Source organism: Aplysia californica, unplaced genomic scaffold, assembly GCF_000002075.1.
Source record: "Aplysia californica isolate F4 #8 unplaced genomic scaffold, AplCal3.0 scaffold00454, whole genome shotgun sequence".
Lineage (NCBI taxonomy): Eukaryota > Metazoa > Mollusca > Gastropoda > Aplysiida > Aplysiidae > Aplysia > Aplysia californica.
Window position 1 is genome coordinate 413,205 of NW_004797724.1, and position 17,563 is coordinate 430,767.

A 17,563-nucleotide genomic window follows, 5' to 3' on the forward strand; every position below is an offset into this window, starting at 1 on the left:
CGGGGGGGGGGGGGAGGTCAAATGAACTTCAGGGTGTTCAAATTGTGGCTTACCTGTACCTGCGTTCCTGTTGTAATGGTTCAGCTCTTCCCTTACAGTTACAGCTAATTCCAAGGAATTCAACTCACCAGATGGGAATGTGAAAATGAATAAGCGTAAGACTCATTCTGTCAACAAAGGTGGGTGGTTGGCGGGTGCTCTGGTGTGGTTTGCTCCTTTCCTATCAAACATCTATCGTCCTTATCTCTCCTGTTTTGTAACACATATATTCTTCAGCACTTATATGACCATATTGTGTTGCAAATGCCGTAAAACTCTTATGAAAAAAAAATTCAACAAAGTAAAATATTGAATAAATGAAATCTTTTATTCCCAGCTTGCAGTGCAAACAAAAAAGGTTTTGAAATGTAAATGCAGTAATTTGGAACAAGGGAAATAATTGGTTATGTGCTTAAAAAAACTAATCATCAACAATACTGTGATCACTGGTAATATGCTTTTTTGACCTATATGATCAAATGAGAACATTAAAATCTAAAACTAAAATAGAATAAAATTCTTTGGAAAAAAAGAAAAAATACAGAAGGGTAAATATCACAGAGGTCCACATACACATACACGCAATAACATGCACTACCATACACAACCTTGCGTAGCTGAACCCACACACATATTAAGGCAAACCTGCAAAAGTTCTGGCACAGCTTTCTCCTCATGATTATAAAGTGTAAGAGTTAAATGCCCAACTATAGGTTGTCCATCTTAACAATAAAACAGCTTTTCAGAATCTTTGGATTTCAATTTATTCAGAAATTTGACACTGAACATGTAGGCCTATTAGGTCAAATTTGTTATAACAAATTCTTATAAAATGATTTGCATCCAGCCATAAAGCAATGTTTTCTCTGTCTTCATTAATTGGTGTGAAATTTTAACTAAGTTACAATGTTCAATTTGACATAGTCAGACTATAAATAAGGATAAGTGAAATAAACATTTTTGTAGTGAGCAAAAATTAAAAGACAGTAACAATAGCATACCCAGGAGAATAGTCTATACATGAGACAATATGTAAATTATGTTTACTTATAGACTGCTGGAAAGTGAGCCTGTGCTGTACTTAGGCTCTACAGAGCTCTTCACTAATTTTTGGTTGCCACTTGAAAGGCAAAAAAAGGTTCTTCATCACTTCATCTAGGGGAGAAATGCTTTAGATAGATACTACGCTTCTACACTTTAAAAAAAAATACATAAAGAAATATGGAAGTTTATCATCTTAGTTTCAATAAAAATCTGAAAGTTCAACTTATAGGGAATCAAAGGTTATTTTAAAGAGCTGTTTTAGTTTCTTTGATGGATGGCCTATACTGCCTATACACATGAAACTAAATCAGTTTTGGAGGTGAAGCGATTGGATGAGCAGTATAAGAGTAATGGAACAAACAAAGCACAGACATTAAGTCTACCAAAATAAGTACTTGTATACCACACATGCACAACTGAACATTGATATTCAAGTGCTTTACTCTTCTCTTGCTAGACAATTACTTGTAGCTCTAGAACTAAACGCGTGGAATCGGGCGCCCGTCAATTTATGGGCATGAGGAGTTATTGGTATCATATGAAAGCTGATTTATTTGCCTTGCTTCCAAGGAAATAAATGTCCATTTATCTTGAACAGAAAACAATATATTTGTGATTGAAGGAAGTGAGATTGCCTGGTTTCAGTGGTGAAATTAGAAAATGGCTGCCAAAGTTCGGTAAGTCCAATAGCTAAAGAGTCTTTGAAAACTGAAAAATGACATATTTTGTGCCTTTAATCAATGTTTTTTAAAAAGTAAAATTCACACGGAAATGTGTTGTTATATGGACATAAAAGAGGTTAAGCCCCCCCAAAATTCTATCAAAATTTCCAAACTGGCAGATAAATGCCGGTTTTTCGGATGTCGTTATTTTGACGAGCGCCTGATTACACTACGCTGCCTCACAAATGATGTTACTCCTCCATCCCAAACCCATCAGGAAGGAGCACCATTATATGATATATTTGGCTTTACTGCACCAATCAACACTACGGGGTCACATAAGAAACAGGACCTTTGTTGAATTACAATTATGACAGGAAAGAGCCAGGTGGTTGGAAAGCTTTGAAAATAAAGTACTAAAATACTTCAAGAACACCCTGCTCAAATTCAAATACGGGTAATTGAACCAACTCTATAGCATAGCATGATATCAACCGAGCTATAGGGGAGCCCATAGAGCATCAAATTATAATATAAACATACAAAAAAAACCAAATCTGTACTGATATGCTGTGGTTGGGTTCTTAATTTTAACTTATCTCTCCCTCCATCTATACACAACTTCCCCCCCAAAAAACCCACCACCGAATAAAAAATAATATAAAAATGAAAAACCCAACACACATACACATACTGGGTCACCACCAACTTACATGCTTTTATGAGTATGTGTAGATCTACTCTCACATACACAAGATTATGCAATTGAAAAAAAAAAGTATAAAACAATCATCATAGGAAGCTCAATGGTTTTAAGGCAGTAATATAAATATTGGCCATTTGTGCATCTCAATAAAACAGTTTAAAAAATGGTCATTGATAAAACCGTTGTAAAAGAAAACGGGTCTTGATATTTTGTAGTTATTAAAGCTGTATTGAAGCTTGTTCAGGGAATTTGAGTATGCATTTGTTTTAAATTTATATGAAGAGCATTTATATCATTAGTAATAATGGTGTAGGGCCTTCAAAATGACAATGAAACAGGTCATTTCGATAAACAACAGTACGACAGTCACATTTTTGTGGGAGGAGGGTTCCTTTTGGAAAGCTAAATAGGGCACACTTGTAGTCTGAAGTTCGCCTTGGAATGGTTACAACTATAAAGAAAAAAAAGATAAAACTTTCAATATCTACGAAGTTAAGAGGAGGAAAGAACATCTTTTGTCGTAAGATTCAGTTCAAGTGAAAACACTAGTGGGGAAAAAATTTGAATCATCACGACATCGTTACCTATGAAGGACACAGACATTTCCTGTACTGAAAAGATGTACACCCGCTAAGCGTTTATAAGAAAAAGAGGAGAAATATAGTTAGCCCCATAGTTTTAAAAAATAACTATTCTCCCCCCCCCCCCCCCCCCCACACCCTTCCCTGTTTATTCCTTCTGGCTTGGGCTTTAGTAGTATGCATTATGTCACAACAGACAATAGTGTTTAAGTAAGCTATATCGGACCACACTCTTTGTCTTAATCAGAGATGGTCAAGTATGTGATGTGGCTAATCAGGTGAACGGCTGCCAGAAAATGCTGGTTGCAGTGAACGCAAAGATGTTTAATCAGGTATGGCATAAATGTCTACACTGTTATATCCATTTCCTGTATCATGTAGCTTGATCCCAACTTCACTCTTCTACTAGCATAAGTCTTTTAACATCTGTTGTATTGTCTCTCTTGAGGTCATGTCCCTCAGTAGACATCCTCGTATCCTTGTATTGTGTGTACATGTGTATAATATATAGGAGCTTTTGCCAATAGGTGGGTACCTAAAATGTAGCACAGAGGGTTGATGATAATATTTTGTTTTTACTTGAAATTTTCTATTCATGTGTATCTCCTCCTACAAAAACATGTACTTACAGACCTACAGACGGCACGTTACGCTGTGTAATTGGCGTTACGTAACGTCAAGTCAAATTCTTTCGGACATAACTATGATGACACATTTCTTTAGAATTTATACATACAAAATTATTTTAACAGTCTTCTTATATTACTTTTTTTCTCAAACATAAGCATGAAGAGCATATAAAATGGTGAGGATCACAGAAACAAGAAATTCCGAATGTCATTGTGGTTGCATTCGTGTCATCATAGTTATGTCCGAAAAAAATGAAAAACTTTCCGTTTTCTTATCTTAATTTCTTCTATGAAAATTTGGGCAAAAGATTCAAAAGATCCAGTTTGGCTCACAATGCATGTTAATGATGAAAAAATGCCGCTTTACTCACATTTACTATGAATCTCTGCAAAATATCTCATATCTTTCGAACATAACCATGATGACACAAAATGAAAAATACTCCGCAAAGTAATTTACGGAACACAAAATTATTTTAATAGTTTTCTCATTGCTTTAATTTTCAAACGTAAGCATGAAGAGCATATATAAAATAACAGAAAAAAGAAATTCTGAATGTCTTTGTGTTAGCATTTGTGTCATCATAGTTATGTCTGAAAGAAATGAAAAACTTTCAATTTCCATATTTTAATGCATGTTTTGGGAAAATTTGGCAAACAAAGATTAAGGAGATTCAGTTGACTCATAATGCATGCTAATAGTGAAAAAAAAAACGCCACTTAATTCACATTTTACTATGATTCTATGAAAATTATTAAATATCTTTCGAACATAACCATGACACATAGTGGATAAATGTTTGTCGTCATTTTGGAACATATCAATTTACACCAAATTTTCCCCTCTCGTTGACATCCCGCCAAGCACGCATGGTTGCATCTAGATCTATCACTACTTGACCATTGGAATGCAGAGCAATGTTAATCATTATTTGGTTTACATTTTCAAACATAACATGTTAAGATTTGATGATGACATAAGAAAAACTTAAATGGATTCGTCCCATCCATCGTCATTCTTCTCGCCGTCTTACATCGCAAAACAATACGCTTTGAAAGGGTCAACAGGAACAATGCACGTTTCTCCACCCCCATTATTTATCATTTTCTGATTGGTTCAAACATAACAAATGATGCCAGAGCATGAGTATGAGGCGTCGCAGGATTTCCGTTTCCTGCAAAATTACGTTAGGTCACAGCCTCGGAATCAGTCAGGGCAGAGAGTAAACTCTGAATGATATTATGCTTGTTCCAGGGCCCCAAAATGGCAGATAGAAACAAAGTCACCGTGAATTGAAATTGCCTTGCGAAATGACTACTCGAGTTATGCTCAAAAAAGAAAATCTAGAAGGCTCACAAAAAAAAGAAATAGCTACAGACATCATTATTCCAGATATAGCACCACAAGTAATGTAGTTATAGTAATAGTAGTAACAAAGTAGAAGGACGAATTTCTCAGCAATTATTTCATTGTTGAAGTTGACGATACAAAAATTACAAACTCGACGAGTAATGTTTTGCATTTTAAAAATACATCGAATTCAGAACTAAAAATATTTGTAAGATTTCTTCTGATCACCCGACAGCTATTTCTATGCTCTCATAGCTGAAACATCATATTAAGCACAACATATACAATTTTCAAATCTGTAGCACAATTTTTATTGGAATAGGAAAGGATTTTGTAAGGTGTATGAAGAAACCCCCACCTATTGGCAAAGGCTCATACATACTCTGTCATATTTTTAAGTATACACTGTGTTAAAATGATAATAGCTAGTTTCACAATGAGTCGATATTCTTTAAAATTTCAAGAATACGAGTTCAATCAATTTTAAAAACGAAAAAAGCAACAACGATACGGAATGTTGACATAACAGATTTATTCAAGACTTACAAGAGTGTGGGGGGTGGTCTACAAAAGTAACACGATCAGTAGCGTTGAGGACGGCCTGACATCATCGCCGCCTTGAATCAAATCAATCGCTGCACTGCCTGTTGAGGGATGTTATTCCACTCTTCATGCGATGCTCTCTCAAGTTGAGGAAGTGTCTGAGGCTGGGGTTGTCGCATGTTGTTCAACTCATCTCTGGTTCTTCTTGCCGTTTTGAAACGATTCCGTACATGCGACAGGCGTATAAAAAGATCCTCTCTTGGAGTAGTTTTTCTTCTCCCACGTTGGCGGTGTTGATCCTTTCCTGATTTTGGTGTTTTCTCACGATCCATTGCTGTGTAAACAGTTCTTCGCAACAGTGGATACTGAGCCCCCCCGCGGATCATTCCAACGAGCTGATTTCGCACATTTTCTCGTACGGCGTGACATCATGAAACGTAGACAAGACAAGTTTTATCACTGGCGAATTGTTACAAAAATGGCAAAGCGTTGATGTGTGCTTCTTTTTTAAACAAATCGTTGCTGTGTCATGATTAATTAAAAAAAACCCACGAAACATGTAACACGCATGCAGTTACAAAACCACTCACGCGTTCAGAAATCTGAAAACAGCTCACCAGCGACAGATATATCACGTAATCAGTGTGTAATTTGTTTTATTGAGCTTTGAAATGTGTATACTTAAAAATGTGACAGAGTATATATATACACACAGTAAGTCTGCTTTTTTCCCTCCATCTGTTCATTAGTTCTCCTTAGAGCAGCCATGGGCTACAAAACCACATGCACACCAACAGATCAGGGCATTTTAAAAGGTACCGGTAGCCTACCCTGAACAGAACTGTATTTTGACCGACAGGAAAACGGACCAACAGATTAACGCACTAGGGCCCATAACAACTTCAAGATCATTTTGAAGGGTTAATCCACCACCCTTTGTTGAATGCCAAAGCAAGTTATGTTCATAACTGTTCTGAGACATTATAAATGCTTCAATTTGTCAGGAAAGGGTATTCCTGAATGCCGAAAAACAAAAAAAGATTACAAAATAATCATGTACATTGGTAAAATCCAAGTGGAATGTCCAGAGTAATACGCTACTAATACTAAAGTACAGGATTATTCCAAATGATTGACGGATACAGTTATACAATATCTCTTGCTGCAAATGCAGACCAAATTAACATGCAAGATTAGGTACATGATACATCTGAGCACAGATAATTTAAAACAGGCAAAATATCCATGCTCAGCTGTATACTGTTTCCAAATTTTGTGTCCTTACTGCTTTAAAAGCTCTCTGAGGTTCCAATTGAAAACAAGACAATCTAATTCCATAGCCTATAAATAAATGCTTCAAATGCGTCCTCTATCATTGACTCCACAGCAGTAACTCTCGGAGTAAAAAAATCAGCAAAAGACATAGATAGTCCTTATTCATATTCCCTGAGCTGTCATTTGGTCGAAGATCTTTTGACCCAAGGTACCAGCAGCAGCACATTAAGTACCTAAACCCACTGCTACCACCTCTTTGGAAAGGGAGAGCTATGGACTCCATTTTGTGTCGCACACTGGGTTAAATAGCAGTTTAGAATAAAACTAGAAGAAGCCAGATTAGATTTGAAGCCTTCACAGGGGGATCATATTATAATAAAGTGAGATTTCCTCTTTCACATTATGCAAGAAGTTATTGCATGCCAAATACAAATTGAATTAATTACATAAGAAATCGCTTGAAAAATTCTGCATAGCTCTCCAAACACGAGGGAGGAAAATTACTAATCGTATACTACAAATGTTCCAAAAAATTGAATACAGACAAGCAGTTTGAGACAATCAAAAATGAGAGTTAACAGTAGGCCTAATATTGAAAAAGCCAAAGCGGATCAATACTCCAGGGTTGTATATCATCTTACAAGCTGTACTTTGCCAAATTAAAGTTGACTGGGTGGAGGAAAAAACAAAAAAACAACCACTTATGTCATAAGCTGCTCAGATAAACTTTGTGGGGGTTTTGTGTAAACACACTCTCCAGCAATATATGTGGCTTGGACGTTCAGTTCATCATCCAGCATGATAAAATCAGCATCAGCCCCAAAGTCCAGTGTTCCTTTTCTGTCCTCAATACCCAACATTTGAGCAGGGTGTAGAGTCGCTGCTTCTAATGCTAAGACAGATCCACAACCTGAAACAAAAACATGCAAGAAAAAATTATAAAAGATATTCTGAAGTCTCACAACAATGCAAAATAACTCATTTAGCCCGCCTGTTTATTCCATTTTACAAAAATACATACAATATTGAATAATTCGGCAGCTAGTGAAGGAAAGGATAAGACAGATGAGAATGCAGACAGCAGAGGAAAGAAATTAAATGTGACAAGTGCTTGAAAGAGCAATAAATCAATAAAGATGAATCATATAATTTTCTTAGGTAATAGTAATAGGCTGAAAATACAAAGTAAGATGTACATTTTATAGTAAGACAATACACTATCAAACACACACACATACACATAAAGAACAAGCTTTTGACAAACATTTTTAAAAAGGCAAAAGCCATATAATTTACGAATAAAAAAAGGAAAGAAGCCGTAAAATCCCTCCACTGTAGACCTACACATTTTGCTAAAACTCAAAGTTTTTAAAATTAATCTTAAAAATTGACCAACGACTAAATCGCCATAGTGGGCAAATCTAAAAATGTACACAGGAAAAAACCGGACCTTAATGTATGGTCCTTCAGACTGGCATGCACCTCCTTAGAAATCCATTTCACACACCTGTAGAGATATAGCTTTTCTAATAGTTACATACTGATAGTATTTATACACTTACTTGTTTCCTTCGCAAAATGTCTGACACAGAAATCCATGGTCGCAATGCTGCAAAAGAGCAGAAAAGGAAAGAAATTATATTTGTAGCACAACAAGTGTTTGCTCTTTAATGATCATAATGAAAAGTAAACAAGTGCAAATAAAATGAAAAATGCAGACAGTGGTTCTGCAGTGTAAAATTAAACATTACAAAGACAATGAGCATGCTTTCTGTCCATAACCAAAAAATGCAATGCTAAGCTTCATGAAAAATGAGTGAAAACCATTCCACACATCTCCGGGCCATTGTCTCCCTTGAGGTATACTGACAGCCTCAGGGCAGCTATCAAGATACGAGGATAAACATTGAAAAACTTAAACAGCATACTTGAAAAAAACAAACAAGCAAAGACAACCAATACAAACACCATGTGCATGGCTTGCAGTGCAGAGTTACATAAATGTACTTGTGGATCTGTGAGGATTTCTGGGTTAGAATTGATAGCATCAAACATCAAAGCCTATCTTCAGCAGTGTCTATCTGACTCAAGGGCACCAGAAACAGAGATGTTTATCTCTATATATATACATGAGTATAGTCATTTTTTGATGGACAATGGCTCACCCTAATGCTGGTTTGCATATTTGCTGGACTGCTGTTGTTCATGTGTGTGTGTAATGCATATGGTATAAAAACAGAATCAAGCCACAGCATTCTCAAAAAGTGCCAAATGTATGATTGTGCACTTGAACCCCCCCCCCCCCTAAATCATCTTTTCCTTTGCCCAGAACTAAAACAACATAACATTCTTGCTCTGAGATCAGAGACGAGGAACACACACTTCAGAACTACACAACAACTGAAAAGAATGTGCAACTATTGCTTCAAGTTATTATAAAGGGTGAAAGCTTATACATTGCTGGATCAACAGAAAGGAAGCTAATAGGTTATTATGAAACACATAACAGTCGTGCTACATCCAAGGATGTTATAAAATCCTTCAGACTAAGCTGTCATGGAGTCATACCAATCTACATGTTAGGAGGACAAGAGGACAAAAAAGGGAGTCATTCACGAAACAGCAGCAGGTGAAACCCAGTTGAGCAATTGCAAAGCAATTAACTACATTCATAGTTCCTGAATATGGTAACATCTGTCTTCAAAATGGTTGAGAAAATAGAAAAGAACAAAACAATTAATTTTGTGAAAATGGTATAGGTTTAAGACCCCTACCAACACTGTAAGGTTATTTAAGAGGCCGGATGTCAAAGTTTAATATTCATCTCCGAAAGAACCAAGCAAATAGGAAATTCATGTAAAATGCCTTCCCCAAGGACACAACATCGTACCGAGGTGAGGCTCGAACCCCAAACCTGTAATCTCACAATTATAGGTCTGGTAACCTAACCACTAGGCTACTGGCACCATTGTTAATTTTGTGATGTTAGTATTCTTAGTCTACAAATGAAGAAAAAAAAAGGATTGACTTCCAGAGCAGAAGAAGAGGTATAAAATGAAACCTTTACATTTCTGGAGCAAGGACTGTGCCCTCATTAATCTGTGAAAAAGTGAATTCCTTTTATCTTGATTTCTTTACGGATGCTTCCATTCAGAACCCATTCTTAGCTTTAAAATGACAGAGGGCCCAGCAGGCACCACACCAGTAACAACGCCGGTCATATTGACTTGTATTGGAACAGGCTTCAATATCACTGACATATCAAGCTATCCACTAACACAGAACAACAACAGACAACTCAGTAGCACCAGAAAGCCAACCCTCCAGATCCATACTGAACCTCTAAATAAATAATGAATGTAATAAACATTGTAAAATCTCCGTAAGCAATAGGACAGGGGTCACAAGACCCTGCCTGCAATACCAGTTCATCTGGTCTCCTGCCATGCCAATGGGCCACTATGTGGGGGAAAAACAACCTTAGAAGATGTGTTTTTAGCATGCTCAGGACCCGGACACCAAAATAGTTTAATCTTTTCATAGAACTTTACACAGCAAAATAAAATTGCTTTAATAAATTTCATAACTTCAAGGAATCACATTTTTGTCCTGCTTCACTCTGACAAATCTTTTATTTAACACATTTCCTGCCAATCCCTGCTCCAGCACAACCCCCCCCCCCCCCCCCCCGCCAGGTCGCCCACATACGGAGATTCCACAAAATATGTAACAAATTTGTTGTTTTTATTTTTTAAAAAGAATTTCGTATTTTGTGTATTGATATATCAATAAAATATTTATACTTTTTATTTTTTTATGTATTCAGGGTATTGTTTTGAACAAAACAGTTATATGGCCTGTACTTGGCATTTTTTTCATTCATATGGCTCACTTTGAAACAAAGTTTGGTGACCCCTTCAGTAAGGCAATCTATAAACATAAGGTATAAAAAAAATCAGTAGTCTTCATGATCAACAGTGCCAAGACTGATTCCTTTAAATACCATAGCAACAACGTATAAAGCTGCAACGAATGTAAAGTCTGGTCGGAAGAGAGTAAGTTTTATCCTAAACACACAACCTTGGTCAAGATCCCGCGGTACCAACACATACATGAGGAATTTTAACAAGGCGCTTCAAAATGCTTTCATTTCATAGTTCAACATTATATTTTGATGATGTGAGGTGATAATCTTGGAAATTATAGGAACCTTTATAAAACATTACGGTAGCTTTATATTTGTGGCATCGGTGGCCTAGTGGTTAGGCTACCGGACTCGTAATGGTGAGGTTGCGGGGTTGGTGGTTTGAGCCGCAGGCCCGACGTTGTGTCCTTGGGAAAGGCACTTTACACGAATTTTCCTCACTTCACCCAGGTGGAAATGGGTACCCGGCCATAGACAGTGAAAGATCTTGTTAGTATGTTAGTGCTTTAGTGTCCATAAACGGCTGCTTGCACTGTATGCTTCCCAGAAAGTTGAGTTTGTTTCACAATGCTCTCAGGTCTGTTGGGGTAATAGTATAGATTGTGAAGCGCATAGAGCTTGCTGCTGAGCGGGGATTTGTGCTGTACAAATGCTATCTATTATTATTATTATATTTGTATGAGAGAAAGGTATTATGTAACAAGATACCATCCTTCATTTCCATGGGGATCATTTGCAGCTAGAACGTTTGGAAAATGACCACCATATCCCCTTTCAAAATACCACATGCCCTTAGTTTTTCCACTGCCCCTGAGTCTAGCTTGTCAGCAAACTCTAACAGCCAATCCATCAAGGCACTCAGCACATATTTCCAGATCTCTTTCATCTGAATAGTCTACCTCACTCTCAAAGCTAAGCAACATTTCATACTATCTAGTAAAATTAGTATACTTTCAGCCTGGATAACAAGAATTGACACATATAAAATGTACACGAAGGTGTGAAAAGTCCATACCAATTAGTGTGAAAAAAAAGTATACGTGACATCTTGATCACCAGAATCAACAACAGCAGCAGCAACAGCATCACCAGAATCAACAACAGCAGCAGCAACAGCAACAGCAGCAGCAACAGCAAGGGCAGCAAGACACTAAACCAAGGGCACAAAATGTAATACAAAAATACCAGTCCGCAACATCCAAAGCCCAGCAACGTCAACAGCAGCACAGCTCACACCTATAGTCTACAGGAGCTTTAACTTAAATACTTCTTAACTGACTTCTATCAATTTGAATGCTAATACTATCTCTCCTCCCTAAGTCATCCTTTCCACACCGCTTCTACCCAATAGTTCATGTAGTTGTGCACCACTGGTTGGGTGGTTTGGGATTGTTCAAAAGAATATCTAGTGAGATGCAGAGAAAACAATGTCAGGTTGACATGTACATGAGCACTGTGGTACGTCCAGAATGAGCAAAACATGTCACTTCATTTTGTCAGGCACAGCTTCGCATCTACTAGCAATGCCACATTTGTGTTCAAAATTGGGGTAAATTAATGTTGAACAGTATTGAGCATGCAAACTCCCCCCCCCCTCCCCCCTCAATTTGTCTTTTCTTCCCTGCTTTCACTGGCTGCATCAGCACTATTACTTTTATTATTGCTACTACAACAAGTGTGGTTCTCCGACTCCTACTGCTACATCTGTGGTCACTGCTATTGCTGCAGCTGAAGTTAGTATGAACCCCACACATACTACAACTAAAGTCACCACTATAATTAATGTCTAAATGTTTTCATTTCAATTACTCCTAAATGTTCCTACCCCAGATATAAAAGTTTCCATGTTTCCATTGCCCCTGTTTATGGCACTCGGGTGGGAGCTCCAGCAGTAAGAGTGGTTGGTGAAATTAGGTTTCAGCAATGTTGATAACACAGGTTTTAGATGAGTGATGACTGGAGTTTGTTCTTTAGCAGTGCTCCATTGTTCTAGCTAAAAATCAAGGCACATCTGGCTTCAGAGACACACGAGACGATATTTGGTGAGATATTATGGCTTTAGAGATGAGCAGGAAACATGTGAATTGTTTTAAGTACCTGCTCCATATAACATGCCACAGCAACCATCCCCTTCCTTTGCTTGTATTAACATTAAAATCACCACTGGTACTAAAAGCACCATAAGCACAAAAATCCTCTACCATTTGGAAAAAATTCAGTTCTTATCATGCTGACTCAACAAGGAGTGGGAGAATCTAACTCAATAATCATCATCACTATATACTACTACTGATGCTGCTGCAGGTGTTGTTGGCGGTATTCATTACTATAAGTGTTATTGCTGTTGCTGTTGCTTCTCCTCCTCATCTGCTGTTGTGATCTCTGGAGTACACCTGGCCAAATGACAGAGATGGCAAAAAGGCGTTTTTCTTCTTTCCCTCTAGACAGACTGTAGGCTCGTCAAATAACAAGCAAAGGCAAAAGAGTGTAACATCAGTTCCAGCCAAGCAATTCCTCATTAGAGCCACATTCACAGCATCTTGGAGCTACCATTTTCTGGAATTTTGAGAAAGGCTTGTTTGCATAAGAATAAAATTCACATCTCCATTTGGACTTTTTCAGTGATGAGAGAGCTACTCTTTTCATTGATCTCAATAAAGAGGAGTAGTTACAATTTTTAACTTAACAACGGTGCCAGTCCCAAAAAGGCCAACTATGAAAAAGCCTTTTTCACAGGATACAGAATACACTAGGATTCTGTTCTCTTAACTTCATTTATTTAAATGAATGCCAGTGCTTCTTTAGCTTACTTCTTTTGCTTTTGATACAAATGTGCATTGTCACATGATGTGCTAAGATCATGGATTTAAAAATTTACTTTAAAATCTCAGAAATTGCCGGATGCCATAGTTATGTCTCCAAATTAACTTTATAGTGCCAACGTGAACTCTATATAAGGATCCATGGCTCAAGGGGGACACTGAGACATACTGAGAGCAACAGTTGCAAGCCGTGTACGTCTGAAATTAATACTTTCAGGAATGAAAGAGTGTGCTTGTGTCAAGCATCCCAGTAAACTGATTTTCTTTATTTTTACATCCAAAACTTGCACTATATCAAGACATGGTGCAAGAGGGTTTACTGCGATCTTTTCAAACAAAAACAAAACTTAACCTCCTTTTGACTTACATGGGTTGTTACGGTTATCATCAATTAATTTATCAACAAATTATGCACAAACAACAGCTACCAGAGCAAAACTCACCTGCCAGCAAGAGTATTTGAACCTTTCAACAGAGACTGGTTTCCTTTGATTTCAATGGTGATTTCCCCAAATGGATATTCTCCAGGAGGAAAACCCATGGCTCGGATAGCATCAGTTACAAGGACAATTCCTGTAATAATAAAATAATAATAATAAAAAATAATAAAGATCACTTCTATAAAGCGCACTTCCAGGTGGCTCTCGGCGCTTCACAGCAAAACCAGATTTGAATCAACTTTTCGCACACACTGACCCATTCAAAGTACAACAACTCTTTCAAATACGTATACATTCGTAATCTGATGAAAAACACACACACACACAAAAAGAAGATCACTGTGGCTACAGCTGTGGCTACTGGTCACACTTGTTCTGGGAAGAAGAACAAAAGTTAGTAAAATGGGATTTAAATAAATGTGTTTTTAGACCAGATATCAATGTGGTCATGAAGATATGAAAGAGTACCTACATGTAATACATTCAGTTAAACCTGTCCATAATGGTCACTCAAGACAGACAAAGGTGACTGTTATAAACAGGTGGCTGCTATGGACAAGGTCAGAGTTATGGTCACTAACTTTTTTTTTTTTTAAATTTGCTGCTTATACCCTTTAGGGTCACTAACTACATGTAACATCTAACTCTCACGAGGTACAAATAAACCACCAAAAACAACGCATTAAGACTTAGGCAAAACATTCCCTTTTAAGCTCACGAGAGCTTTTTGAAAAAGAAAGGCCGCCAACAAACTAAAACATCCCAGCTGCTGTGGTCATAACTTTGCCATACTGGACAAGAACTATTATGGACAGGTAAAAAATACAGGAACAATGCAAGGGTGTTATGGAACAGCGGTCATGCTGGTACTGTTAGTAAAGGTGGCCGTTTTTAATTATTACCAGTTTTAGAATCTTGCTGGGGCCTCATTTTATTTTATATTCAAAGCAATGGTAAGTACAATCCTATCAAGGCAAAAAAAGATATAGAGTCTGCAAGACCATTAACATTGTTTTATGACACAGTGTCTTTGTAAATTATGTGAATTTTTTCCCTTTAATGCTGAGACATTTCCATCTACTTTCGTAGAGACAACTTAAATGTTGATTCAAGATAGTTTGAAACAATGTTTACCCTTATTGAAGAAAAAAAAGCAACTGCAAAAGTTGTAATATCATCTCTTAAAACGTCTATACACCAGTAGAAACAAATGACTGGGAAGAAATTTTGGAGAATATGAGCAAATTAATACACTGACATAGCAGTGAAGGGGTTAAGCCACTAAAAAACTCATTTAAGTGCATCGTAAAGAAAACCCTGAGCTATTACCACTTGGATTCACTCTGTGAGCGATGCGCAGAGCAGCTGGGTGAGTGTGTATTCCATCAGCAATCATTCCATAGTAGACTTTTCTATTGTGGGGAAGTTTCTCACTGGTCAGCAACCCGACCAAATGAGGGTCTCTGTGATGGAACTGGAAATACAACAAGGGAAATATCAAACTAGATTGTCAGTCTCGCATTTTGAGACCAAAACCAAAGAAAGTACAACACAAGATACTTCATCCTGTACAAAAAAGCAAACTCTATAAAATTCAAATGAAATTTTATGGATTCTGCCACTGCCACCCATAAATTTGTTTTGCATTGTATTTTTTAAAAAGTCACAGAAAAATAATGGCTCCTAATCTTTGAACATAATATATTTCTACTCCCTTAAAATAGAAAGCTCCCAAATATGTAGTAAAATAGATGTCACCACTACCATTTTTCAATACAGTCGAACCTGCCATGATGGCCATCTGTATAATACGGCCACTTTCCATTGCCCCCCTTGCGTTTTTTCTGTATAAATTAACTGTGTAAAGCGGGCACTTATCCAACGCGGCCGCGGCCACCTTATTTCATCAACCCATGGTCAAATTTACCTGCCTCAGGCAGCCAGTCGTGGTCACTCATTGCCCGACGTTTTGTCATAAATTTTTAATTGGCCCCTCATGCTGTGGACGGGCCATCATAATTCATTCATCTGTCATTATTTTTAGTCCCTCCAATGAATTTTTACCCAAGTCGACCAATGGATAGGCCTAACAATACATTTTAAACTGCTGGTGAGGGAAGCATGATCCGTCATAACCTATAAGCCTCGCCGGGCCTCACCCACAAACCATGGCACGAGGTCTTCATCGTCTTACTTACATAATGTTTCATTTATTTTACCCTAGCACAAAATCAGCAGCAAAAAGAAAGCTTATCAACAAAACAGCACGAAAAAACCCTTCTTACATCACATCCCACCCCCTTTTTCAAAAGAAAACATGTACAAAACCCTTTTGATTTAGCCGTACGGCAGTCCAAAGTCTGAGATCATCCCCGGTTTGGACCTCAGAAGAGAATGATTTGCTTTCTTCAGTTTGACCAGTCCTGCCTAAGCTAAGACAGCCACCTGTGTTATATGGCCACTTTTCTCCTTGACAATGGGTGGCCGTTTTACACACAGGTTTGACTGTATTTTTTTTATATATCAAAAAGAGGTGCTAACCATTTTTCCAGTGTATTATCTTCACTCAAACTCAGTGATAAAGTAAAGAGATGGAAACGAACGCAGCCCGAAGCCATGTTGCAGAGAGCATTCTTGGAAGTGAGAATATTTTTAATCAAATCACCATGAAAAGAGCAAACAGAAATAAAAATGGTTTCCAAACACAAGTTTTCAATACTTTGTAGACAGATTCCTCATACCTAAATTCTTACTTCTTACTTTAGATACCAACAGACAAAGAAGAAGAAAAGTGCCAGGATATTATATGTTAACACCAACCCCCCCCCCCCCCCCAAAACCACCTTTCCCTACTAATCACGAGCATTGCCACCGGCGTGGTTCGTGGATTCTAAGGGTTAAGGGGCAGGTTTGGAAGACTGGGCTGGAGATACAAAATTGAGTCGCGTCGCGCTTGTCAATTCTGGAACCTATTATGTGAATCGCACTGACAAAATGAGTTGTCTCTCAGATTCAAGCCCTATGGAAAACACCCTGCTTAGAGGTGAAGTTTTTAAATTTGTAAGTGTGAAATAATAATGTAAAGCATTAAAGAATATTACTTAAAGAATATGGCATCTACAGAAAACCTACTAATTTGGCGCTAGTGTCGATTTTTTGACAATATCTTGTCAGCACGCCTCACATATGGTCGCTTTTAAGGACAAGCGGGCTGACCCAGATTTCGGGGGTTTCCAGAAATCTTGACCTACACCAAAAGTGAGCATTGCACTACCTATAGGAGAAGTTTGATTTCATTGGTGTGTATATTTGTTTGGTTATAGAGAAAACTCTCCTTGTCTTTTAAAGAAACTGAACCAGGAGCAAAAACGTTACCTTCGATTTTCTCAAAACATTTTCCGGGATCGCCTCCTTGTGTTTAAAAGCGACCATATGGTCTTATTGGTATTGCTTTAAATCTTGATTGTTTGTCTTGGGTTTTGTGAAGGAATACCCATGTGTTCTGAATAGGAGTCAAGATACTTGCAGTTGAAGGAGGTTGGGGGG

At 37.5% G+C, this 17,563-nt stretch overlaps 1 protein-coding gene across 2 annotated transcripts in view; it reads right to left on the bottom strand.

Moving 5' to 3' along the window:
• Positions 1-6,189: 6,189 nt before the first annotated feature.
• LOC101848060 (N-acetylglucosamine-6-phosphate deacetylase) overlaps positions 6,190-17,563 on the bottom strand; it is a 26,941-nt gene continuing 15,567 nt past the window's right edge. For both annotated transcript variants that reach the window (XM_013086311.2, XM_005105145.3), the window contains exons 7-10: positions 15,347-15,491; positions 14,021-14,150; positions 8,393-8,439; positions 6,190-7,740 (exon numbers count right to left, since the gene is read on the bottom strand). In XM_013086311.2, the coding sequence (XP_012941765.1) occupies positions 7,532-7,740; positions 8,393-8,439; positions 14,021-14,150; positions 15,347-15,491 (531 nt within the window). In that variant the 3' untranslated portion in view covers positions 6,190-7,531. The remainder of the gene's footprint in view (positions 7,741-8,392; positions 8,440-14,020; positions 14,151-15,346; positions 15,492-17,563) is intronic.